At 36.2% G+C, this 27,946-nt stretch overlaps 1 protein-coding gene across 6 annotated transcripts; it reads left to right on the plus strand.

Moving 5' to 3' along the window:
- Positions 1–27,703, plus strand: CLK4 (CDC like kinase 4). Of its 6 annotated transcripts, XM_074212213.1 has the most exons (14): positions 1–120; positions 7,939–7,986; positions 12,367–12,527; positions 15,023–15,245; positions 16,416–16,506; positions 16,898–16,964; positions 18,274–18,390; positions 18,505–18,671; positions 18,758–18,852; positions 18,936–19,065; positions 20,125–20,207; positions 23,304–23,383; positions 27,386–27,476; positions 27,554–27,703. In XM_074212213.1, exons 3-14 carry the CDS (start codon positions 12,367–12,369, stop codon positions 27,692–27,694), a joined length of 1,446 nt encoding a protein of 481 aa, XP_074068314.1. In that variant the 5' UTR covers positions 1–120; positions 7,939–7,986; the 3' UTR covers positions 27,695–27,703. The 6 variants fall into 6 exon arrangements, with proteins under 6 accessions (XP_074068314.1, XP_074068313.1, XP_074068315.1 ...); XM_074212212.1 differs by lacking the exon at positions 7,939–7,986; XM_074212217.1 differs by lacking the exons at positions 1–120; positions 7,939–7,986 and adding an exon at positions 8,225–8,332.
- The last annotated feature ends 243 nt before the right edge of the window (positions 27,704–27,946 follow it).

Here is a 27,946-nt window from a genome sequence, read left to right on the forward strand (position 1 = left end):
ACCCATTGTTCTAGTATCATGATGGACACTGATGCAGCTGTTGCCTGAGGAACTGGCAATTTGAAAGACACTCCTCACAGAAAGATGAATTCAGCATCGATTTGCTAATGACTAAGGAATGTAAGTAATCATTGGCATCGGGGTTTCAGATTTATGGAAGTTCTAATGAAATGAAGTATTTAAAAACTGGCAAAAATTAACACATTTGTCAAGGACACTTGTATTTTTTTAACCTGTTGACTTTTTTTAGTGGGACAGTTACAAACTGTTCCTATTCATAAAGTTTAGACCTCTCATTTGAAACTGTAATGAATTCAGATTTTTGTGCTTTAGGTGCTCACAGTTTATATGATATATAGAAGATATGTTTCTTTTGTTTATTTGATAAACCTATTATTGTGATTGATTTTCATACTATGATAGGCTGGGAAAAATTTGAATTTTGTTATCAAAGGAATTCTCTTGGTCTTCTTCCTTTTGTGTAGATACAGGCTGGACTATTTAAGAACTTTAGAGTTAAAAAAAAACTTTTGAAAGAATCTTGTCCAGGGGTAGGGACCCAATTTTGTTTTGTTTCTAAACTAAGTAACCCTTATCCACAGAAAATGTACTTATGTACAATATTCTTTCCTCTTTGGTTGTCTTTTTCTTTTTATACTGTTCCTATTTGACTTTATATTGTTCATATTTTAGTCATGTTTCCATATTTTATTTCAACTAATATCAATTCCTTCAATGTCTTTTGCTTTGTCTCTGTTTTTCAAGCTTAGTATTGTATATTATACAATGTAGGGTAGTATTTAATACAGGTTTGTGTTAGAAGAATGAAGGCTAGCATACCACATAATGAAAAAGCTCTGCATATAAGGAAATGATAGATTTTCTGGCATTGACTATAAAATTGTTAGGAATTTAGAGAAAAGAAAGACCAGTAAGGGATAGAATAGTCAATCAGGAAAAGTTGGTGAAGTTGGCCTTGAGCTATGGGGTCTTGAAAAACAGGAATAGATTAGGCAGAAGGGAGAAAGGGACTATGTGGCATTGGGGGTTGGGGAGGTGGGTCAAGAAAGTACTGTATCTCAGTCCAGGTTTCTATTATCTCCTATATTTTTCCTATATTCCTTATTTTCATTTCCCAGACCAGGAGGGCAATCAGGAAGGCTAAGGTAGCTATGGCTACTATACTGTATAAACTATCCTTATAAGCACCAGGCAAAATACTCAACTACTCTGCACCTTAAAGCTTATTTCTTTTACCTTTTATTTTTTCTGCTTAATCTTATTAGAAGTCAAAATCATCCCCCCATTAACTGGCACAAAGAAAACTCTTGATCAAAAGGTTGAATTTGATTGGAATTGACATGATAAATTAATCGAACTATTGAATCTAGAGTCAGAGGAGCTGGGTTTGAGTCCTGGTTCTGTCACTCAGTAGTAACATTACCTTAATCAAACACTTCCTGGGCCTCCATTTTCTCACCTGAAGAAGGAGGGATGGACCAAATGACCTCTAGCTCTAAATCTGTAGATCCTAAGTCATATTTCTGAATCTTTTTTTATTTTAGGTTTTTACAAGGCAACAGGGTTAAGTAACTTGCTCAGGGTCACACAGCTAGGTTAATTATTAAGTGTCTGAGGCTGGATTTGAACTCAGGTCCTCCTGACTCCAGAGCTGATGCTCTATCCATTATGCCACCTAGCTGCCCCCAGATTTCTGAATCTTAATGGATTTCTAATATTGCTGCTCTCCCAACTCTCATATGTACATGAGTCCTTCCTTTAAATATTGAAATATTTAAGAACTACCATATGATTAAGTTAACTATTGGGCAAAGGGTTAGAACCCATTGATGTGGGCAAATATACCTATTTACCATTCTTAGTAAACAGCACAAATTGCCAAATGGATATTCAAATTCAAGTAAACTCTACCTCAAAGTCAACATAACTCAAATGTAAATCAATTTATTAACTTTCTCCCAAGGTAGTTACCCTTCCTGACTTCTCTATCTCTTTCACTGGCATAATCATTCAATTCACCAAAGTTGGAAATTTGACATCATTACTGATTTCCTTCTTTGACTCCCTTAGTCAATCAATCACTTAGTTTATAGTCAGTTCTTCATTTGTAAAAATATCCATTCATCCTCTTTCTGTTTCCACTGCCATGATTAATGTTCAGGCCTGTATCACTTTACCTGAACTATTGCTACAGGCTTTTAACTAGTCTCTTATTAGAACTAGAACTAACTAGTCTTCTTTCCTTCAGTCTCTCCCATTTCTAGTCCACTAGCTGAAAAATAACCTTGAGCAGAAATCCAGCCCTATGTGGAGTTTTTTTCCCCTGTATTTACTCTCTATCTAACCACATTTACAATTGTGAGATGCTTGGGACTACTAGCATTCTACCTCTAATATTGCTATTAGTCTTTGCCTAGCATCTAGGGAATTCCTAATACCCCCACAGCTTCTTTTGACTTTCCAACTAATGTCCTCATCTTAAATTGTTATAATTCAGTGAAGATAAAAGTTGGGTTTTTCAAAAAGCATCTTATTAACAACTAAAGGGAAAAAAAGAGAAAAATAAAGCAAACTTAATCAGTACAAAATAAATAAATTATCTGGGTGTAGAATTTAAACTGAGCTAGACCAGCTTCTTGGACTAACTAGCTTTAATTCTCATTTAATTAATTTATGGTCTTAATTTTCCAGATATGATTAGTCACCTTGCTGCCTCTGAACCTGGACTATGCTCCCTGCTCCTTACTTCAACCCTAAACCCTAGATTCTTTTCAGTTTCAAAGCTAGTAAACCTTTGGCCTGTCTCACTAACTTTTATGATTTTGTCATCAGTGTACTTCAGTCATTCATTACAGGGCTTGATCAGATCAACACCAGTTAGTTCCAATTAAACATCCCGCACAGTGCTCTATACTTACACACTTGAATAATCACATTATGGAAATCACAGATGGAAAATAGGAGGAGAACTGACCTTATCCTGAATTTGTGAGTTGGGTTCAAGATATGAAGAAATAAAGGCAGTTAGGTGCTATAGAGCACTGACCCTGGAGTCAGGAGGTCCTGAGTTCAAATATGACCTCAGCCACTTAATATTTACTTAGCTATCTGACCTTAGGCAAGTCACTTAAACCCCTATTGCCTTGTAAAAAAACAAAACAACAACAAAAAATATATGAAGAGATGATCAGGCTTTCCCTCCCATACTCCAACTTTTAGCAACAAATGCTCTCACACAGACAATATAGTAAATGTTACTTCCATTCCATTAAAAGGTAAAGAAAACCAAATGAAGAATGTATCCAATATTTGAGCATAGTAGGCTCAGGTGGATGGAATGTATGGAATGTGAAAGCTGTCAGGATCTCGCCAGGGTACTTCCAGTTAAGATGCTCCTTCAGACTTGTGGAGTTTCTACATCTCTGACCAGCCTTCCACATGCAAAGGCAAGGACAAGCATCCCTCAAGGGTTGCAAAATGAACTGAGAACAGCAATGTAATTGGAAGAGTTTGTTTTCTCTGCTAGAAAAACACTTTTGCTTCTGAAGTAACAACATTAAGTTGCTTTTAAACTAAAGTCTTGAAGATTTGAGAATACTAATTGTCCAGGGAACCCGTGACTGAGCTCATAGACAGTCTTTTCTGAAATCATGATTAATCTTTTGGGCAAATTCAGGCCTGGCACACATTCAAGACCCTAAGTGATTATTATCTGGAGAGAAATCTAGGATGGTTATGTTTTCAAAATTAGGCTAAGTCTGACATATAACCAGCTTTTGGGCAGCAACTGTTAACTCCAATTAGGCAAACCATTCAGTTCCTGAGAATGACATTCAAAGAAATCACGTTTTCTTGGGTATGAGGTAGAAGTCTTTCAAGTTGTAAGGAAAAAAACCCTAAACCCTCTTAACTTTCAAGGTGCAAACTATGAAGTTACAAGCTACCATGTTTCAAACAAAACAATTAACTCAACTTAACAAGCAAAAAGGGTAAGCAATAACACAATGCAAATATTTCTTCTGCATATGAAAAGTTTTTTAAATGAAGGTTGCACTTGTAGATATAACTGCAGTACATGCTGATTAGAATGATAATTTATTGTTTTTACTTTTTGATAGGTACAAATACTGCTGTGTTATCATCACAGACTGTGAAGGATATCACAGCAGTAGAATTCTGACTAATGAGGCCAGTTGGGACAGTCTGAGAGATTCACATATCCAAACTGAGCTCAAACAGGAATGTTCCATATAATTTTCCAATTTCTATTAGAAGCCCTTCTGTCATAGGAAACTCTCTACTGCTAAAATAATCCATTCCACTTGGAACAGTTCAAAAATGTTAGGAAATGTATATTGGGTTGCAATTGACCCCTCTGCCATTTCTTCCCATTATTTTTTTCATGCTAGAACTAAGAACAAATATCACCTCTATTGCAATGCATCCTTCAAAATACTCAAAAAGTTAGATCCTCCATAAATCTTGTCTTTCCCAAGATAAACATCCCCTGTTCATTCAATCAATCCTCCAATGGCATGGTCTACTGTCTGTTCTTCATCTTTTGGTTCCTTTTCAGTCTGTCAATGTCTTTACTCAAATATTAACTGCAATATTTAACTCAAGACTATCACCTTCATTTTACATGCCTGGCATGTAAGGATGAAGTTTAGATCATTTTATCTTTTTTTTTGACTACCATATTCCAGAGTTGATATATAGAGAGTACTGTCTCAAAAGCCCCCAGATATTTTTCATAGTTTTGTTTTTCTTTCTTTTTTTAAAAAAATATATTTCCAACTGCATGCAAAGATAGTTTTCAACATTCATTTTTTAGTAGGATCTTGAATTCCACATTTCTCTTCTTTCCTTCCCTCCCTCCTCCCCTTGATATCAGTCAATCTGATTATAGTTTATGCATGTATAACTGCTTCAAATATATTTACACATTAGTCATGTTGTGAAAGAAGAATCAGAACAAAAAGGAAAAACATGATAGATTAAAAAAATATAAAGCATAAAACAAATTTTAAAAATTGAAAACACTTTCCTTTGGTCTGCATTCAGACTTCATAGTTTGTTTTCTGGGTGTGAGTGGTATTTTTTGATCACAGGTCCTTTAGAATTGTCTGGTTGTTGTACTGAAAAGAAGAGTTAAGTCCACCATAGCTGATCATCATCACATGATGCTATTAATATGTGCAATGTTCTTCTGACTTTACTCACTTCATTCAGCATCAGTTCATGCAAGTCTTTTCCAGACTTTTTTGAAGTCTATATGTTCAAGATTTCTTATAGTATTCTATCACATTCATATACCACAATTTGTTTAGCCATTACCCAATTGATAGGCATCTCCTCAATTTCTAATTCTATGCCACTACAAAAAGAGTTGCTATAAATATTTTTGTACCTGTGGATTTTCCCCCTTTATGATCTCTTTGGAATATAGACCTGGTAGTGGTTTTGCTGGTTCAAAGAATATGCACAGTTTAATTGTACTTTGGGCATAGTTCCAAATTGCTCTCCAGAATGGTTGGATCAGTTTATAACTATCAACGATGCATTAATGTTGCAGTTTTCCCATATCCCTTCCAATCTAGCTTTATTTTTCTTAGACTATACTTATATAACTGATTTGGGGGGCCCAAGAATAAGACTTTATATTTCTCTGAATTGATAATTTTTACTTTTAATCATAAGCTCAACCCATCAGTCCATCCTGCCCACATCAGACACCCAATATGTTAGCTTTCCCTCTTAATTTGAGTTCATCTGCAAATATGAAAAACACTCCTAGGCTGTAATGCATACCGCTGACAAAAATTGTTGAATATCACAAGGCTAAGGGAAAAATCCTTGAAGCACTCTGTACAGTCAAGGCTTATATCACATCTCTTCTCTTCTCCCTTGGAGAAGTGTTCGTTCAAAGCTCAAATTGATTTCACATGTACAGGACACATGCGATAATACTGTACATAAAACTCCCACCAAAAGTATGAGGGTCATTTCAGGATACCATCCTAGGAATAATTTTTTTCAAACACTGTTTTCATCATTTGATTCCACTCAAAATGTTTTAATTGAAAGAGTCTTAATGGTCTACAGCAAGAATTGACAATCTTGAGCAATCAAATGCTTTGTTGATTCTTGTTATGATAGGATTCGTGACATAAGGCTGGGGAGGGCATTGTTGGGAATAATCCTCAGAATTTTTTGTTCCATGAGAAAGTTAGCAAGGTTTAAAAGTTATTTTAAAATGAAATTTTATTTTATTCAATTAAAATTTTTTCCCCTATTATTTGAAATCAGCCACATTGCAGGCATGTCACTTTTGATGAGGGTTATGTTTGGAGTTTAGTTTGGGACACTGACTTTGGGAAAATCAATGATAGGGTGAAATTACAGTCAGAGGGCAACATGTTGTCAATGGGTGCTTAGTGCAGAGAAGAAATGAAGATAAAGCAAAGAGGAATCTGACCCTGAGTAGAAAGAAAAATTTTACTTTCTTTCCAAAGGGGTGATGCTACCTGCATGACACTGAAAGTTGTGTGACTCAAGCTATGCCATTTTTGGATTTTTAGGATTTAAAGATGCAATGAATATTAATGATTATCTTAGCCCAATCCCATGTTAGAAAATGAGACCTGGAGAGGATTCAGATTTCTCTGTTTGGCATTCAAGCCTCATGTAATTGGCATAGCACCATCTTACTTTTCCTATTATTCCTTTCCATGAACCTTACGCTTCTGACAGATTGGACAGCACTCCAACCCCTGAACATGTACTTCACTTTCATACCTCCATAACTTTGCTCAGGTTATTGCTCCCTATACCTAGATTGTTTTGTTGGTTAAATTTCTACCCATTCTTTAAATCTCAGTTCAAATGTTACCCCTCCTACTCTAATCCCTCTGGTGGCACAGATACAAACTGAACAGTCAAGACAATCCCTGTTCTCAAAGAGCTCACCAGCATTCAGCTGTAGGGCCAGGTGGGAAAGTCTATGGAACTTGAGTGTAGTTGGAATTGTAACATTATCACTTTCTCACCTTGAACTATATTTGACAGTGGCCAGATTTTCTTTTTGGCATCTTCATAGTTGTGGCTGCAGAGGAGATAACTGCTGCATAGCTTGTCCCCTGACAATCAATGCTTTTGCAGATCTCAAAGATAAATTACAGGAACACAGGACCCCAGAAACTTGACTCATCTTGAGAGTGAACACAACTGCCTCTTCCAGAAGTGTCTCTTAATTCCTACTATTATACAATTCAACATGCATTTATAAACACTTTGGAATTATAAAGACAAAAAAAAACAATTTTGAAATTCTGCTCCTGCTCTCAAGAAACTTGCATTCTCTTTATAATGAGGCTCAGTGGAAAGTTTCTTCTTTCTGGAGTGATAATTAGTATCTATACTAAACTGTTGTTTTCATTTTATCCTCACAATAATCATGGGAGGTAGGTGTTATAACCCTCCCCTTTACAAATGGGGAAATTAGGCAAATAGATTATTTTTAATGTCTTGCCATGGGGCGGCTAGGGGGGCACAGTGGATAGAGTACCAGCCCTGGAGTCAGGAAGACCGGAGTTCAAATGCGACCTCAGATACTTAATGATTGCTGTATGGTCTTGGGCAAGTCATTTGATGGCAAGGCCTTGGAAAAAAACAAAGTTAAAAAAAAGTGACTTGCCTGGCTTACCTGAAGTATCTGAGGTAGGATCTGAACTCAAGTCGTCCAGATTCCAAATTAGAAGTTTCCTCGCACAAATGGGCTGTGCTTCCACTCCTGACCCCCACGACTCGGGGAGCCGCGGGCGAGCAGCCACGTGACCTTTCCCGGCCCGTTTCCTCCTCAGTAAAACGAGGGTTTGGACTCAGCTTCTGAGGTCGCTTCTCCTTCGCGTTTTTCAGTCCCGGCGGCCCCGGACAGACCATTCTTACGGTGCTCCCGACTCTAAGGTAATGGCCGATCCTGGGGTCCTGGGGCGCGGGGCGCCGGGGGCCGAGGGGAAGGGCCTCGCGGGGGGCTGCCCCGCTGCCCCCAGGACGGGCGGGCGGGCGGGCAGCGGGGCAGGGGCGGCGCTGGGCGCGCGTGCCCTCCCGGCGCGGCGCGCGGCCCGGGCGCCTCTGTCACGCAGGCGCGTTCGCGCGGCGTGGGCGGCGGCGGAGGCGGCCGCGGCTTCCTGCCGGGCCCGGGCGCACGGCGCGGCCGCCATTTTGTCCGGGGCTGGCGGCCGCGGCTCGGGCGCGGGAGGCGGAGGCCGGGCCGTGCGGCGCGTCCGGAGGCCCCTTGGGTTGCACGGAGGTAAGGCCCGGGCGGGCGGGCGGCCCTGCGCTCCGGCCTCGGCGCTCCCCCGGGGGCGGCCCGGGAGCCCGAGCCCGAGCCGGGGGGCTTGCGGGGCGGCCGGGGGCGCGAGGCCTCTGGGTGCCAGACCCCGGATGAGCGGGGGGGGGCCCTCGGAGGCCACGGAGCCCCCAGCCCCGCCGCGGCGCGAGCGGCGGTCCCGGGGCTCGGCCGACGGAACGCGGCTGCCGACTGTCAAAGGCAGCATTCGAACCCGGGGCCTCGGGCTCCTGGAAATCGGCCGAGCGGTCCTGCCCTGGCACCACGCGCGGCCGGGCCCCGGAGCCGAGTCCTGGGGGGCGGCGAGTGGGGAGGGGGTCCCCGAAGGAGGGGCCCTGCAGGCTCGGGGAGCGGAGCCGAAGCCGCTGTGGAGCCCCCGAGCGCCCCAGCTTTGTGCAAGCCGCCGCCGAGCCGGGGGGGTCCGGAAAGCCGGCCTCCCCCGCCTTTGTGGCGTCTTAAACATTTCTTAAAAATCGCGCCGCCGGGGGCTTTCCTTGCTTTAGTCTTTGCTATTTATTATTTGGGGGTCATCCCTGATGTCCAGTAAGTCTGTGAAGTAAGGGGTGATGTGCGGGGGGCGGGGAGCGCGCGGTGCGGAGTGACGCCCCGGCTCCAGCCTCACCTGGCTCACCTGGCCCCCAGGCCTCGCCTGCCTCTGCGGAGGGGATGGGGATCTAGCCGGGACCCTTGATGGATGGCCAGAAGAGTAACATTGTAACCGCGAGCCCTCCTTTCCGAGGGCGGCGGCACCGACTTCTCCGGAGGGCGCCGATACATTTAACAGACCTTTGTGATTATCCCACAAGTCAGCTGATGCAGGCGAGGCCGGACTTGTGTGTTTGACAGTTCGCTGCTCTGCAGAAGTACACTTACTTACAGATTCTGTCAGATGGAGCTGCAATCGGATCTATTCACTTAGATGCCTATGAGTATTTATAGGTTGACGTTATATGTCTGCAAATTTGAGAGCAACTTTCCCTAATTTTAAGTTAGATATTCTAAATAAAATGAAATAGCGCAGCCGACTGTCCTGATTGAAAAAGGACTCTCAGTCCTTCAAATGAAATGAAAATATTGAAAATTGTTCACAAAAGCTATATACTTTTCATAAAGGAAGAGTCAGACTCTTTAATACATAATACAATTAATTGTATTATGAAATTTATGGTTTCTGCCTTCCCCGCACTAGATTAGAAGCAGCAAACTAAAAGGGAGCTGGAGAGGGAAGACTGTTAAGATCCAGACAAGATTTGAACAGTGCAGAGAGAGATTTTTTTTTAAGTGATCAGAAAGCAGCTTTAGACCTGCAGTGTATTGAAACAGCACAAAACAGCCCTTAGTCATCAAGTTCCCACTGTTTATGAAGGCAAGTAAATAAGTTATTTTATAAAAGGATTTTTTGGCCAAAGGGGGGGGGCAGATTAAAAGAAATGTCAACTATTTGTCTTTGAGAAATGAAGTTGATTGCTTTGATGATTGATAGTTGGTTTTTTTAAACTCAAAATATTTATTTTATGATATAATATTGATTCATACATATAAATTATCACAAGTAGAGCTGGAAATTTCTAATTTAAAAAAAAACTTTTGACATCTAATGGGAGATACCAGAGCCATGGGATTTAGATCTGGAAGATTTTTTTTTTTTAGGGATCCATCTAGTCCAGCCTCCTCATTACTTATAAGGAAGGTAAGACTGTAAGGAAAGGTTCTGAGTGACAGAATGGGGATAAGATCCCAAGTCAAAATTGAAATTGTCAGAGTTGAATGCTTTTTTAAAATTTGAAATTAATTTTAGATCCTTGAATTTGTTTGCTCCTTGGCCCATCTAGCAAAATTGATTTGATGAAAATAGTTTGCATAATACTTTCCTAATTGGCTTCCTTCTTTCTATGGTAAATAGTGGAAGTTTTCCTTCCCATTTTATGCAGCTGCTTATTTACAACCTTATGACCTTTGGCTTCTGAGCTACTGATTTAACCACAAAAGAACTACAATGTTTGCATTTCACTATCCCAGAGTAATTGCTGTAGAGAGGAGAAAGTTAGTTTGAACCTAAGGACTGAACTTGGAGGGAAATTCACTTCAGTGGAAGAAAGGAAGAGAAATTGAAGCAAATATATTAATCAAGCTTGCTATTTGTTGGTTTGCTAGGCTTTAGAGACAAAAATGAGTACTTGCCCTTTAAGTGATTACCCTCTGTAGGACTTGGACTATGTAAGTATAGGCAAAATATAAACAAAGTAAATATATAGTAATGGGATAGACAGGCACTAAAAGTTGTGATCAGCAAATGCTCCATGCAGAATGAGTACTTGAGTGCCTTGTAAACATGGGAGACAATATACACAAAGGTGGTATGAAAAAATGTTAGATGAGTAATAACAGCAAGAAAAGTCAGTTTTGCAGAATTCTTGGAGAATAAGATATAAAGGTGGAAAGATATGTTTGGAGCAAGGCTGTGAAAGGAACTTTATATGTTAGAGGATTTGAAATTTGATCCTAGAGAGGTAATAAAGGACTTTTGGGAATTTCCTGAGTAGGTGAATAAATATATGAATCAGACCTGTGCTATAAGAATGCCAATTTGGCATCTTTAAAAAAAATTTAGTATTTTATTTTTCCTTATCTACATGTAAAAACAATTTTTAAAGTTTGTTTTTAGAATTCTGAGTTCCAAATTTTCTTCTTTCCTTCCTCCCAACCTCCTCTATTTTGTTTTTTTTAAGGTTTTTTTTTTTTTTTGCAAGGCTAATGGGGTTAAGTGGCTTACTCAAGGCCACACAGCTAGGCAATTATCAAGTGTCTGAGATCAGATTTGAACCCAGATACTCCTGACTCCTGGGCCAGTGCTTTATCCACTACACCACCTAGCCACGCCCAGCCTTCTCTATTTTGAAAGCAAACAATTGGATTTTGTAAATGTGTAGTCCTGTAAAACATTTCTATAATAGTCTTGTGAAAGAAAACACGGCCCCCCTCCCCCCAAGAAACCTCTAGAAAAATAAATTTTTTTAAAAGTATACTTCATTATATATTCTGAAAACCATCAGATTTTTCTCTGGGGATGGATAGCATTCTTATCATAAGCCCTATAGAGTTATTTTGGTCATTGTATTGTTGAAAAAAAAGCTAAGTCATTCACAGATGATCATCCTGTTAATTTTTACACAGTATATTTCACTTTGCATCAACTCACTAAAGTCTTTTTAGGTATTTGTGAGAGTATTCTGCTCTTTATTCTTATAGCAGAAAAGCCATTCCATCATACAACATACAATTTGTTCAGCCATTCCCCAACTGATGAATATCTCCTCAATTTTCAATTCCTTGCCATCAGAAAAGAACTGAGTTTGGAATCTTTTTGAGATTAATAAATTAGGAAAAACTATGTAGGCTGCAGTTGTAATTTAGGAGAAGTTAGGCCTGACTAGGATATGGTGACCTTTTGCATAAATAAGAACTAGCTTGTAGAGATGTGGAAGTAGAATCAACAGAACTTGGCACCTAATTGGATGATAGAATTTTTCATTTTTGTCAGAGGTGATGGGAAATTGGATATGTCCTCTATTTGGTTGGAGATGGATAAGGAGTTGTAGAGATCTTTATCTGTTTAAAGTTATATTTTGCAAAAAGATTTCCTCAATTTTTACCTTTTGGTCAGTCTTATCTCTAATGCATACATATGTCCTTAGAGGATATGCTTTAAACTCCTCTATATGTAGAAATAGAAAATAACTTTCTCATAGTGTTTTTCTTGTTAAATAATTTAATCTAGCAGTCCATGGAAATGAAATTAAGATCAGAGGTAGTATTTGCTTGATACTGTTTTCCTTGTAGCATTTGATAATTCTTGGAAGTAAATAAAGCATCATTTCAAAATATGTTTATAGTTATGAAGTGATGATATTATATTCTCCTTTTCACCAATTGTGATCATATAAACCTAGAATAATAAACCTTTATCCCCCCCCCCCCCCCCCGTTTGTTTACAGATGCGGCATTCAAAACGAACTCACTGTCCTGATTGGGATGGTAGAGAAAGCTGGGGTCATGAAAGCTACAGTAGCGGTCACAAACGTAAGAAGAGATCCCACAGTAGTACACAAGAGAACAGACACTGTAAACCACATCTACAGTTTAAAGAAGCAGATTGGTAAATGATTTTAATTAATAAAGTTATGATGCTTTTTAATGTGAATTGCAGTTTTTTAGCTTTTACCTTTTCAATTCACTGTCAAAAAATATTTATTGAGTATATATATCGATCTGTGTAAGTCATCTGTACTAAATGCTATAGAATAATCCCAAGAGGCAAAATAAATTAAAAGCATGCATAAAAAGAGAGCTAACAGTATAAAGTAGCATATAAGTGCTAAATGAGTAATACAGATAAGTCCTTGAAGAAGGTAATAGAGTAATAAGTCGAAGGTTTATTGAAACATTCAATTGGTCCTTGAAAGGGTAACATGGAATGGAAAGAATGAATTCTATAGTTTTTAGTATTGAATCATCATGATCCTTATGTTATTTCAAGGTCTAACTCAACTACTGAAAGCTGTAAGAATCTCTCCAGTCTTTTCCTTCAAATTACCTTGTATTATCTCTGTATATACTGTAACTTCTAGTGTTGAGGTGTTGAGGACCAGGACTGGGTCTTTTGTTGTTGTTGTTTGTTTTGTTTTTGTCTCTAGTGCATTGTTTGGTGCCTTCTACATAATTATTGAATGGAAGGCATAGCAAGCCACTCTGGTAATATATGAGTCAGTTATTTAGGGAGAAAAAATAGAGAGGCATGATGTATAGTAGATCTAGAGCTGACCTCAAAATCAGGAAGATATGGATTCAAGGCTCTGTTCTGATTTGTACTAGATTTGTGACCCCTGAGCAAGTCACTTTAATCTTCAGGCAACAATGTTGACTCTTAAAAGTTGGTGCTAAATGGCATTGAAAAAGAAAGTTTCTCACCGGGAGCATTTTTTAATAAATCTATATGTGTGTGTGTGTGTGTGTGTGTGTGTGTGTGTGTATTTTTTTATATATATATATATATATATATATATATATATATATATATATATATATATATATATACACACACACATATGTGTGTGTATATATGTATTTACATGTAAAACATAATTTACATTTATAAATGAAATCACTAAACTAGTCAAAATATATATATAAAGAAATCTTGATTTTTACAATATTTCAACAGTATTGAAATTTATTTCTTCCTAACTAATATGTAGAATTTTGGTAATGAGTTAAACAAAGTTAAGTTCTCTTTAAACATCTTAAGGAGGATTGACTTTTTAAGAATTAAGCATCAATTTTTCTAGAGTCAGTGTTGAATTGTCTTTAGAGATTTCCTTTTCTCATATCTATTTTGTCTGTTTTGCTTTGAATGGGGAGAGTCTTTGGGGAACTTGAGGTATTTTAAATTAGCCAGTAGGGGTTTCTGTAGAGCAGTATGATTTTTTTTTTCTCCATTCTCTTAAATAGACTTGTTTTCTTGAACATTGAGCCTGTTCTTAGGCTTGTTCCAAGAATCTGCACAATATGGGTCATAAGGCTTATATGTTTGTGATAGCATTTTAAACTAGTAATGATAACTCAAATTCATATAGTCCTGAAATACTTGCAAAATGCTTTCCTCATAACTGTATAGAGTTAAGTGTTGTCCCCCACCAGAGAGATGAAGTGCTTTGCACAACACTATTAAATGTCTAATCTAGGAATTGAATTCAGGTCTTAGGACTCCACACCCACTCCTCTTTTCCCTATACCACACTAATTTGTGACCCTGACAACAGTTATGCTGGATTCCAGTACTAATGCAACTTTGGAGTTCCTTTATCATTCTAATGACTAATAAATGAAAAATAGTCTCTAGTGTAAAACATTGAACAGTGGGAGAGTCTGTTGGGATTCTCAATTATTCTTGATTGCAGAGTTCTCCTACATACATGTTCCATTGACAATGTTTATGTTTGTATGTATATATATAAAAGGGAAGAGAATAAATAATGTTGGTTATGCATATTAGAAAATTATTTCATAATAGTCTAGTTTACATCCAGCCCAATAATCTTTTCACAGTGGCATTAAGGGAAAAGTTCTTTTGTAGTACTTGCTCTTTAGGAGAATGCTGTGTTCGGTTTTAAGTGGTTTTTAGTAACTTAGTTTATATTCTTAATCAAAAAAGAATCTAATCTTTCTCTCTAGTGAATGGTTAATAATCTCACAATTTAAAAAGAACTTCTAGCTTTAGAACAGTTTACCCTTTTGGCTACCTTAGCCATTTTTTCTTTTATCATGGCATCTGAAATACATTATATAATATAATTGTCCAGATTTTAAAATATATTTGTTCCTTCCCTGTGAAATGTAAGACAATAACAGATCTACAAGTACTTATGAAATGCAAACACATTTTTCTTTTACTAGTCTGGCTGTGATTAAAAAAGATTCTTTTCTTTAGCAATTAGCTTTGGGAGAAATGTAAACTTAAATTAATTTGCTAGTTGTTCTTCCCTTGGCAAAGTAGGTTTGTGACACCAGAAGCTCTTGGTATAACTTCTTATGTTAGAACTGCTGTATCTAAAGCAAAAGAATGATTAGCGTGTACTTTAAATGTGTTTTCAGTCATTATTTGGAAGTAAGATCCTTAAATGAGAGAGATTATCGTGAGCGGAGATATGTTGATGAATACAGAAATGACTACTGTGAAGGATATGATCATAGACATTATCATAGAGACTATGAAAGCAGTTATCACAACCACTGCAGTAAATCTTCAGGCCGAAGCAGGAGAAGTAGTCCAAAAAGGAAGCGTAATAGACATTGTTCAAGCCATCAATCACATTCGGTATGATTGATTTTTTTTTTATTTTGGCTAGATTCTTGTAAGAGCTCTTTATGAGCACAAGAGTTTGGGAAAGCTTCATTATATATGTAATTTTTAATTGAAACTATGTTACAGGTGTATATATACATTATATGGATCCCTAAATGAAATTTTCTGTTTTGATTTCCATAAGTAATCCCTGTTGACTAACACTTGTTTACCTACACTTGTTCATTTTCAACAGGCCAAATCTTAGGTTTGGTATAGTTGAGTTTTCACTTATTTTCAACTAATGCCAGAAGATATTTTGGTTTTGTATTTTACCATGTAATCGTCAGCATAAACTGTATCATAATAAAGTAAAGTACCATTCTTTCCTATAAATCTGAAACTTTCAGAGAACTCAAAAGTTAAAGACATATGCATCCTTTTCCTGAAATTTCAGAAAGAAATATGAAAAACTGCACTGGTGGATAACTAAAACCTGTTAATGTGGAGATACATGGTTCCACAGAACAGTGCTTCAGTATCTACAGCCAGTTTCAATGATTTTCTGAAAATGGGTGCTAAATGTGTAAATTGTGATCTGAAAGTGTTGGCTACTTTTAAACATCTTCAGCTATTTAATAACATGTCAATTTTAAATTTATTTTCTTCCCCAAGTGGTATTCAGTAGCACAGCATTTATTTAGGTTGAACATTGAATTAAATAGCTTTTATTTTTCCCTTTTGTTGATAAATGTCTTGCATTATTGCTTGATAAGAGCTACTTTCAAATAATCTTGGCATTTTAAAACTTTTTGACAACTAAAGAACTCAACTCTCAACACATAAACTTTTAAATAAACCTGGTAGCAAGAGATTAGTAAATCTTGACATTGCATTTTTTAAATTTCAGACTTCAGTTATATCAGTGTTTAAAGAAACAATTGTGTTGTTTTTTTCTATTGCCACTTTAAGTATCTTATCTGAAAATCTGTTCCTTGCCATGTTTTTCTTCTGTAACATAAACTGTGCCCTGTGAATATCTGGGGACTGAATTTGAAATTGCTCCTGCCAACTGTTCGTGGCCTGGTGCGTATCTGAATGCCTGAATATCTCCCCGCTGAATGAATTGCGTATTCTGCCCTGAATTCACTCTGATATATTGATTGGCTGGACGATCTTGGTGCTGCCCACTTGCCGTTCCAGAAGAGTCACCGAAGGAAAAGATCCAGGAGTATAGAGGATGATGAGGAGGGTCACCTGATCTGTCAAAGTGGAGACGTACTAAGAGCAAGATGTATAGAATATTTTTCAACACTTTTTTAATTTTGCAGACAGAATAATCTGTTAAGAATAGTATGTCAGCGGGGGGCTAAAAAAAACTTCATTGCTTTTTTGTTTTGTTTTTTGTGGGTTTGTTTGTTTTGCATTTCTTCTTTTCTGTAGAATTTAAATATTCCTATTCTAAAGTTTCAAAATAGAAGATGGAATTTGAGCTTAGAACAAGAAAGATAGTTGTATCTAATTGTTTTGTAGCAGCTGACAATAAAATAACTTATTTGAGTGCTGAGACCTTAGTTATACATTAATAGTGACATTTGAAAATAATCTATATTGATAGCATTTTGTTTGAATAAATTGATAATCGGTTGTTCTGACACTTAAAATCTTTTTTTTCTTTACCTTAGATGAAATTGTTGCTACTTTGGGTGAAGGAGCTTTTGGCAAAGTAGTAGAGTGCATTGATCGAGACATGTAAGTTTTTCATTTGTTTTTGAACATTTGTATGAAAACTGTGGACCATGTTAATTTGAATGAGATTATTTGTGAGAATGACAGTTGAGATGTTGCTCTTTTTGGTTGGTTGAGGTGGGGACTAGACCAAATGAAACCTTTTTGTTAATTGTCTTGCTGGTTTGATGGATCAGATTGTGACTAGAAATTAGGTGTGATTCTATGGAATTAAATTAGATCTGCAAATCAGTGGCAGATTGGGGACTGTTGTTTCCTTGTCTTCAGTACCCTTATTCTAGGAGAGAGTTGTGGAACTGTTCCACTAACTATTCTTAGATCCATTTGGCAGGGAGGTGAGAAGTGTTGGGTGACCAAATATGTTATGGGGAAGGAGGGAGTGATAGATATTCATGTAGATTGCTCATAGTAGTTTTCCTTTTTTGATTTTGATTTTTTGTCATTGTAGGAAATCAAAGTATTTACTTCTGAAAACTGATAAATATGAAAAGCAGTAAATACCAAAATGACTCACTTAAGAGAGCTAGCGATAAAGCCTTTTGGAGAGTTGATTTATATAGTATTCAGACCTCAAATATGTGTGTTTTGTTTTGTTTTGTTTTGCAAGGCAGTGGGGGTAAAGTGACTTGCCCAAGTTCACAAAGCTAGGTGTAATATTTCTGAGGCTGGATTTGAACTCAGGTCTTCCCGACTAGAGCTGGTGCTCTATCCACTGTGCCATCTAACTACCCCAACACTTGTAATTTTGTTGTTTGGGTTACTCCTTCCTTAAATGCAAACTGCAACTCTAGTTATGAATTGGTTCATGGTCAGGGTCTTCCAAGTTAATTTAGGGAGAGAGGGAAATGTATGTAATTTTACAAAATGTGCTATGAAACTTAACTTTAGAATAGTTTCAATAGTGAAGTGTGTCAGGGTTTAAAATTACCTACCTGCCAGTTTTCTTTTTTTTAGTAAAAATGTCAACATGAATTTCCCTTACATTTTGTAAATAAATTAAATAACATGATTTTAAAGCAAAGCTGTGGGGGCTAGTACCAATTATGTCAGGGCTGCCTAAAATGCTTGGGCCGCATGTGTCCCACAGTGTGATTTTATGTGCCCCCCCCCCCTTGAGTTTACTAAATGCTTTGGTAAACAAAGCCTAGCTACCACAGAGCTCTCACTAAAATGACAATTCAAAATATACTGTCTGTTGTTTCAATAAAAACATTTCAAAGTAAGGTTGGGCAGCCCTGAGCTATTTTATAGTGGTCATAGGATTTTTGTTAAATAGAATTTGATAAACTCATAAATTAATTTGTTTTTTAAGGAATGATACACATGTTGCTGTGAAAATTGTTAAAAATGTTGGTAGATACCGTGAAGCTGCTCGTTCAGAAATCCAAGTATTGGAGCATTTAAACAGTACTGATCCCAATAGCGTGTTGTAAGTATGTATTTAGGCTGTGAATTGTCATGCTTTATGTAGAAGTTGTCTATCCTTTGATCTAAAAATTCTTTTTTTTTTTTTTTTTTTTTTTTTTTTACTATGTATTTTCAGCCGATGTGTCCAAATGCTAGAATGGTTTGATCATCACGGTCATGTTTGCATTGTGTTTGAACTGCTGGGACTCAGTACTTATGATTTTATTAAAGAAAATAGTTTTTTGCCATTTCAGCTTGACCATATCAGGCAGATGGCTTATCAGATTTGTCAGTCCATTAATTGTAAGTATGTTTTATATTCATTTTCTGGAAGTTGACGATAAAACTATGGAATAAAAACTAACAAAAAAACCTTTGTTTTCTTGTAGTTTTGCATCATAATAAGTTGACCCATACAGATCTGAAACCTGAAAATATTTTGTTTGTTAAGTCTGACTACGTGGTCAAGTACAACTCTAAAATGGTATGTTGACTTGTTATAAATATGGTGTGATGTCTTTAGCTCTCCTTAACCTCTTTTATATATAGTTAACTTGTCTCTTTCAGAAACGTGATGAACGCACATTGAAAAATACAGATATCAAAGTTGTTGACTTTGGAAGTGCAACATACGATGATGAACATCACAGCACTTTAGTATCTACACGACACTATAGAGCTCCAGAAGTCATTTTAGGTTAGTAGACAGTCCCTCAAGTAATTCAGCTTTGAGTGGATATTTGGTATTAGGGTAGTTGCGAAGTAAAGTTTGATCCTTGGAACAGTACAAAAAAGCAGAGGATTATATTTCAAGAATGTACACAAATCTGCTTCATGAACTACTTAGAATTGTACTCTTTTTTGACCAGTGAATGACATTAATAGGTAATAAGTTGTAGGAAAATGTTGGCACTTTAGAGGTATTACTTTCTACAGTGTTACTAGAATATAGAATTGTCCTTTTCATAAGATGCTTTGCTGGTGCATTAGGACTCTTCCTTTGGTAAATTATGAAGCTTGATTTCATCAGCTAAAGAGTATCAGCCCAGGTCATCAATTCTTTTTTCTTTTTTTCACCTCTTCAGGAACAGTTATTTAAAAACAAAAGTTGAGGATTCATGGTTTATGTGAAGTCATTCTTTTCAGTTTTCAGTGTTTGCCTTTGCTTTTCTATCAGAGATACTTTTTTTCCTAAATAGTTTTTTGCAATGTCTCTACTTTTCAAGGGGTAGTAGAAAGAGTACTCAATTGGCTGTCAAGAAAATGGAGTTCACACCCACTATAACTTGGGTCAAGTCACTCAAATATTTTGTATATGATTCATCCTCTATAAAAAGAAAGTTTGAACTAAATGATGTCTCAAATGATGTCTTTCTGTCTTTGAAATTTTGACCTTACTAAGTTATATCTTCTAAGTTCTTTAATCTTTGATTCTTAGTTCTTCATAAATTTATTCATGTTGTTGGTAGTAATTTTAATTTGTATTTAAAATCTTTATTTTTAAAAGAAGTAGGTTCTCGTTAAGGATTGAAACAAGTTGTACAGTTAAATAAATTTCATTATCTTATCAATTACAGACTTCAGAAATCTAACCTGTGAATATTCTATTAGAATTGTCAGTGACATTGATAATTGTTAATGAATCTGTACACATGTACATGTGTATATACTTATGCAACAGATGAACCTGGATAATAGATGTTAGTTTTGGAAAAAATGTTTAAAAGATAAAGTAACTTTTTCTTTCTTACATTAGCACTGGGATGGTCTCAGCCCTGTGATGTTTGGAGCATAGGCTGCATTCTTATTGAATATTATCTTGGTTTCACAGTATTTCAAGTAAGTACTTAATATAGAGAATATAATTTGTTAAATGAATATGATGACAAAAAAGTTAATCATAATAGCTGACATTTTAAAGTACTTTAATGGTTTGCAAAGCATTCTTTGTACACACTTGTTTCATCCCACAACACACCTGAGGTACTTATTTAATAGTTAGTAATTTCATATAGTTTATATGCTTGATCCTTTGGGGAGAAGGGAAAACCTGTGGTTTCATAAAGAGAACTTTTGTCTACCAATGCAGATTGACAGCTCATCAATTCTTAATAATTTTAAGGTTATATAGGGAATGAAGAGGTTAAATGGCTAACCCATAAATCATATGCTGGTTCATATCAGCCACAGTGCTGACCAAATTGTTTTTTCAAATTTTTATACAATAAAAATATACACACTTTTATAATACTATATAGTTGCACAATTATATGTCATGTTCAAAGTTGAAAAAATTAATTTACATATGCTTTCAGTTAAAAAAAAATCTTCTGAATTTACATTGACCTTAATGTCAATGTCCAGGCCTGATTGCACATGACTATCAAGTTAAACAAGTTACTTCAATGGGGGTGATCATTAGTAGCTGATATTTGAGTGCTATGGGATATTATAGAAGGTCATTCAATGGATGCTTTTTTACCAATCTTATTTTGCAGAGTTTTGAGATTTACATTTTTAAAACCATGGAAACATGAATATAGGTAGTATCTAAGATTTTAGGTATTATGTTGACAGTCAAAGAAAAAAGGGAGCAGTGATGTTTAGATTTAGTAGTTGAAGTTAAAATAAAATACTGTGTCTACTCTCAGTATATGATTCCTGTATGAAAACAATAGGTTTAGTGGTTATAAAGAGTTTTGATGTATTCTGTACAATGTTGATTATTAGCTTGGATTACAAATCTGGTCTGAATTTTGTTTTAATTCTAAATAGTTTTTTGCATTTTCTGATTGGTCTGCCTGCTTGTCTCAACTTCAGCAACACTTGACTTAGCATATAACTATGATATTAGTTTTAAAAATTAGTTGTTGACTATATGTGTAATGTGTAATATTTAAATGTTATGTTTTATTGTATATGTATTTACATATACACACATACATGTGTGTGTAATCCTCTATTGAATCAGCAGAATAGTTTGATCTTTCTACATTGTTCCATACAGTAGGTATATTTATGTGCAATATTTACTTACCAGCTGTTTGGCAATCAACAAATATTTATTAAGCATTTTTCACTGTTTGGAATAAAAATGCATAAGTTAGATAGAAATTCTTGCTTTTGAGCAGCTTATAGTCTATTATACAGAATATAGAATATTCACAGATAAGAATAGAAAAACAGGATAGTAAAGTTAAAAAATTATCATGGTTCAGGAGACAAGAGTAATATGGGGAATTAGAAAAAGTCTCTTGAAAATTTGGTACATTAGGGGCAGCTAGGTGGCACAGGCACATGAGATGAACCTAGAAAAAGGCAGTGGGGAGCTATGGTTTTGAAGAATTTTATACATGGGAAACAAGTAGGCTGGTTTGCATGGACAGAAGAGGGCATGGGGGGTATAATATGTAATCAACCTGGAAAAGTAGACTAGAGCCCGATTGTTAGGGACTTTAAATAGAACTGGATTTTAGGAATATTGGTCTGACATTTGTGGGTGGTTGGATTGGAGAGGGACAAGACTAAAGACAAGCAGGCAGACCAATCAGAAAGATATTGCAGTAGTTTAGTGATTGAACCAAGCCAGGCTGTTAGCATTCTGGGTCATTAGAACTGGATATCTACATGTCATTTCTTATTCCAGAAATTTTTAAAAAAGCATCAATTCTGCTGTGAATGGTTTTTAACTTAATGACAGTGAAGTTGGTTTTCATATCTTCATTGTCAAGGGCTAACTGATTGTATGGACACTATGCATTTTAAATTAATTTTAAGAAATTGAGTAGGCCATGGTTTTCAAATTGTCAGGAGCTGAGTCAAGCAAAAGTTATTTTAAGGACATGACTTTTTGGTTTTTCAAGTATTGTAGTAAGTTTTCATTGAACTACACAGACTTCTCCCAGTTAATGGCATCACAACTGAAAAAGAGAGTACAAAGGAATAATGAAGAAATCCTATAGAGAATAATTTTCAGTTCAGACTGTAGGTTGATAAATGATTTCTAGGTAGTTTCAGTACCTGCATCAAAAATTCCTTCTTTCTTTTTAAATCTGTACCTTCTCTTGCCTGTGGACTTCAATTCTCTATTTCACTATTACTAAATCATAAGAGGGAGTAAAGATTCCCTTTGGGGATGGGATGACAGAATGGCCAAACAATGTGGCTCATGGAAATGAACTGCACGGTTCTGAATTTTTGGTTTGCAACTAATTCAGCCTTTTAACATCTGATATTTTCAAAACATTCTATTTTTTTCAAAATTTTGTTTGAGTTTTACAATTTTCCCCCCAAACTTACTCCCCCCCCACACACAGAAAGCAATTTGTCAGTCTTTACTTTGTTTCTGTGTTGTACATTGCTCCAAATTGAGTGTGATGAGAGAGAAATCATATCCTTAAGGAAGAAACAAAAAGTCTAAGAGGTAACAAGATCAGACAATAAGATATCTTTTTTCCTAAATTAAAGGGAATAGTCCTTGAACTCTGTTCAAACTCCACAGTTCTTTATCTGGATACAGATGGTATTCTCCATTGCAGACAGCCCAGAATTGTCCCTGATTGCTACACTGATGGAATGAGCCAGTCCATCAAGGTTAATCATCGCCTCCATGTTGCTGTTAGGGTGTTTCTGATTCTGCTCATCTCACTCAGCATCAGTTCATGCAAATCCCTCCAGGCTTCCCTGAATTCCCATCCCTCCTGGTTTCTAATAGAACAACAGTGTTCCATGACATACATATATCACAGTTTGCTAAGCCATTCCCCAGTTAAAGGACATTTACTTGATTTCCAATTCTTTGCCCCCACAAATAGGGCTGCTATGAATATTTTTGTACAAGTGATGTTTTTACCCTTTTTCATATTGATGACTATATTATTGTATATATTACAGCAAGGTAAGATGATATTGATTTTTTGGCTTTCCATTTTATAGACACATGATAGTAAAGAACACTTGGCAATGATGGAACGGATATTAGGACCTATACCAACACATATGATCCAAAAAACAAGGTAAGTGTGATTCAAGACCAGTACTTTTAGTGGGTGTATATATAGTGGAAGTGAATTTAGAGTGATTTAAGAGTAGGTTTCTGTGTGAGATTTGAGGGCCCTTGGTCTGCAGTACCAAGCATTGGAGAGTGTTGAATGGGTATGACTGTAAAGACACAGAAATAGGAGAGAAAATGCCATGTGTGGAGAATGGCAGGTAGATCATTTGACTTAAAGCAGTCTTTGCTCCATTCCAAGGAAGATAATGAAAACACCTTTCTTTCTTCTTTATTTCTGATGAAATTTGGTACTAGCATAAGACTTCCTTCCAGGGGTAGACTGAAAATTGCTATGACCAAAAATTAGTCAATTACCCTCACCAACCCTGGTAATGTTTCACTCTAATTAGTAAGGTTAGAAGATAAAAGGTTTGTTGCCTGACCTGTCTGAAAACATCTTAATATGTAGGAGCTGTTAGTGCATGTGTTCTACTGCCATAGGCTTTTATGACCCCATACATATATATATATATATTATATACATATATATATATAATATATATGTATATAATATATATATATATGTATATATATATATATATATATATATATATATATATATATATAAAATCCAATATTGGAGCAATCAGACTTCTACTTAGAAATAGAGTCTATGTACCTTTAACAATTAAATTTCTTGACCACTCAAGCTATGAAAGTGGAAGTAGTTCAGGTCAGTGCTTGGTTCCAAATTCTGGGGAGTGGAGAGTATGCTTTCTTTAAGCATTTTTTATAGCTACTTTCCTATTTAGGCTCCTGCAGAAAAATAATTTTTTCTAGAGGGTTAGAAGATTTAGACCTATTCTTTAATGTGAAATATTTTTAAATGATAATGATGGATGAAAAATTTTGGATTTTTTATACTAGATCTCATGGAACTTAGCAAATAACTTGGATTTTGATGTGATTTATTTTGTCAAATAATGGTCAGATTTTTATCTCAGAACAATGGCTTAATAAATATATGATAAGCAGTGGGTTCACAGCTGTGTTCTGAAAAATTTCATTGGTTATTTGCATAATGGTATCCAACATATCCCCTTTATGTTAATCTGACTGAATTGAAGAAAAGTATCAGTATAGATTACCTGTTGACTATTTTTGTTTCTTGGAAGGAGTTGTGTGATTGTAAAAGCAAGAGACTAAGAATGGAAACTGGAAAAATATCTGTGGGGGAAAAAAAGTAAAGATATCCACCAGAGGGGGAACTGAGCAGTAAGAAAGATTATTATTTCTGTGGAGATTGGGCATAAGAACAAGAAAGCTATTATTAGCAACAAATAGTGCAGATACACACAAGAGATGGATGTGTTAAATTCACTTGCCAATTGTGTGTCAAACACTGTGCTTAAGTAATGAAGGAGATAAAAATTTAAAGGCTTAGTCCCTTCCTCAAACTCAAACTTGTGATATATAATGCTCACCCAAATACCTGTTAATCAAAAATAGATTAGAGAGCTGCAAAAGAAAGTGCTTGCTTATATGAGATTTGAAATAGGGGAAGATTGTTTAGAGGAAGATGACCTTAGACTTTGGAGAAAATGTTTTTATTATAAGAGCCTTTATTTTATTGGCAGTGCTTATCCCCACCTGGACTATTGGAATAACTTTCTAACTGGTCTGCATATCTCCTTTTATTTCACTAGCAGATCAAACTTACTCATGTAAATTTTATGGCACTCCTACCCAATAAATCCTCATTGTCTACACAGTCAGTTTCATTTTTTTTAAATTAAAAAAAACTTTTTAGTTGTTTTTTTTTTTGCAAGGCAATGGGGTTAAGTGGCTTGCCCAAGGCCACACAGCTAGGTAATTATTAAGTGTCTGAGACCGGATTTGAACCCAGGTACTCCTGACTCCAGGGCCGGTGATCTATCCACTGCGCCACTTAGCTGCCCCTTACACAGTCCGTTTCAAACTCCAATTCTAGATATTTAAGGTTCTCCATTAGGATTTCCACCTTACCTTTTTAACCTTATCACTTTGGGAATGTTTAGTTGAAGTATTTGTGGATAGGTAGGTGAAATATCCTATGGGAAGATATTCTGATCTGGAGCTGAGATGAGATCTGGATTGAAGGTCTGCAGTTGGCACTTACCGACACAGAGATTGAATTAAAAGCAGTGGGTAGGGCAGCTAGGTGGCATAGTGGATAAAGCACCGGCCCTGGAGTCAGGAGTACCTGGGTTCAAATCCGGTCTCAGACACTTAATAATTACCTAGCTGTGTGGCCTTGGGCAAGCCACTTAACCCCATTTGCCTTGCAAAAACCTAAAAAAAAAAAAGCAGTGGGTAAGATTTCCTAGAAGAGGGCCAAAAATATTCATTTTAATTGGGAAGAAGATGATTAGGAGAATAAGTGAAAAGTGATATCTTGGAGCAGATATGTGATGCAATGGGTAAAGCTTTAGCCCTGGAATCAGTAGTACCTAAGTTCATATCTGACCTCAGACACTTTGATGCTTACTGTGTGATCTTGGGCAAGTCACTTAACCCCCATTGCCTTGCAAAAAACAAAAAGAAAAAGAAAAGTGATATCTGAAGGCAAGAGAGGAAAGCACATACAAAAGAGAAGGGTAAGGGGCAGCTAGGTGGCACAGTGGATGGAGCAACAGCCCTGGAGTCAGGGGGACCTGAGTTCAAATGTGCCCTCAGGCACTTAATTACCTAGCTGTGTGGCCTTGGGCAAGCCACTTAACCCCATTTGCCTTGCAAAAAAATCTAAAAAAAAAACAAAACAAAAAAATAAAAAAAGAAGGCTAAATGATCCACAGGGTTGTTAAATGCAACAGAGTTGGAATGAAGTGAGGAGAACCAGGAGAACAATTTATATAATAAAAAAGGCATTTTAAGACAATCAACTTGTAAGATTTAGCAACCTTGATCAACATGATGACCATCCAGTTCCAAAGGACTCATGATGGAAGCATACCATCTAACTCCAGATGGAGAGCTAATGGGCTGAATTTAGATTGAAGTATCTGTTCTTTTGTAAGAGGAAGGCAATGCTGGAATCATAGCTAATGGGGGAATTTATTTTGCATGTCTATACATATTTGTAATGGGCTTTGTTTTTCTTACCTTCTCAATAAGTGGGGTAGTGGAAGGGAGAAAATTTGGAATTGAAAATAAAAATGAGGGGTAAATGCTGCAGAGATATTAAGGAAGAAAAGGCCTGGGGTAGGAGAGAGACCATTGGAATTTACCTTTTAGCTGTGGTTCTTCATTCTCAAAAGTTTAACTATTATCCTATGATTTTGTGCCTAAGAATGCTCTTTGAGAAAAGTTTAGTAGAGTGATGGAAGCAAAAACTAGATTTCTGTAGTCTGAATGGATGTGTAATAAGGAAATAGGAGGCTTCAGGTCTTTTGAGATGTTGAGTGCTTAGAGGGAATAGAGAAGTGGTATAGGTAGCAAAAAAAAGAAGAATGATACTTTAAAATTTGAGAGATTTAAATATATTTTCAAGTTAATAGAAAGATGCTAAGGTCTTATCCTAGAGGAAAATAGGATCAAGGGTACAGATATTATGATCTTAGTGAGTAGCAAGTATACCTTGTTAACCTTCTTTGACCTAAAGGAAAGAGTAGGTATATTTAAAAGTTTAGAGGCACAAAGAAGGCTGATGTTGAACTAGAGTGCTGAATCTTCCATACAGTTGAAACTTGATGATCTAGACTTAAAAATCGTTGGTCCGAGGGTTTCAGGCATTTGATCTCTTGTGCTAGTAATGTGTTGTAATGAGAGAGAGTGAGTGTGTGTGTATCTCCATATCCATACTACCTAAGTTAAAACTTAAAATTAGGTTTACTTAGGATATTAAAGTGTACTAAACTGAAAATATTTTTTGTGATTGGAGTGAACAATATATTTTCCTTTATAGTTGATAGGATGCTTAATTGAAAATTTTTATTTTTTATGACTCAAATTATTTTTGTTAAAAATCTGAACTTTCTCCTTTTAGAAAACGCAAATATTTTCACCACAATCAGCTAGATTGGGATGAACATAGTTCTGCTGGCAGATATGTTAGAAGACGTTGTAAACCATTAAAGGTAAAATAAATTACATTTTTTCACTATTTGAAATCTTAAGCCCATACCTCTCTTAAATATTTTTTTTTCCTTTTTAGGAGTTTATGCTTTGTCATGATGCAGAACATGAGAATCTATTTGATCTGGTTCGAAGAATGTTAGAGTATGATCCTGCTAAAAGAATTACCTTGGATGAAGCATTACAACATCCTTTCTTTGATTTATTAAAAAAGAAATGAAATGTACAATCAGTGGTCTTACTATATAACTTCTCTAGAGGAGATTACATAAGACTGTGTCAGTCAACTTAAACATTCTAATATTTTTGTAAACATTAAATTATTTTGTACAGTTTAAGTATGTAAATACTGTATGTTTTGTATCAATACCATATTTATCTTGTTAAGCAAGTATGGTCTTGATAATGAATGTTAATGTAAAAAATTAAAGTTAATTTTCATTTTTTTAAAAAATAAGTTACCATTTTTAGA

The sequence above is a fragment of the Macrotis lagotis genome, chromosome 1 (assembly GCF_037893015.1).
Source record: "Macrotis lagotis isolate mMagLag1 chromosome 1, bilby.v1.9.chrom.fasta, whole genome shotgun sequence".
Lineage (NCBI taxonomy): Eukaryota > Metazoa > Chordata > Mammalia > Peramelemorphia > Peramelidae > Macrotis > Macrotis lagotis.

What these genes read in the sequence shown, in the direction of transcription:
- CLK4 (XM_074212213.1), top strand. Translation starts at nt 12,367, where the DNA reads ATGCGGCATTCAAAACGAACTCACTGTCCTGATTGGGATGGTAGAGAA. An exon ending in TCAAGTACAACTCTAAAATG is followed by an intron (nt 18,853 to 18,935) that starts GTATGTTGACTT and finishes TGTCTCTTTCAG; the next exon opens with AAACGTGATGAACGCACATT. An exon ending in AGCTCCAGAAGTCATTTTAG is followed by an intron (nt 19,066 to 20,124) that starts GTTAGTAGACAG and finishes TTCTTACATTAG; the next exon opens with CACTGGGATGGTCTCAGCCC.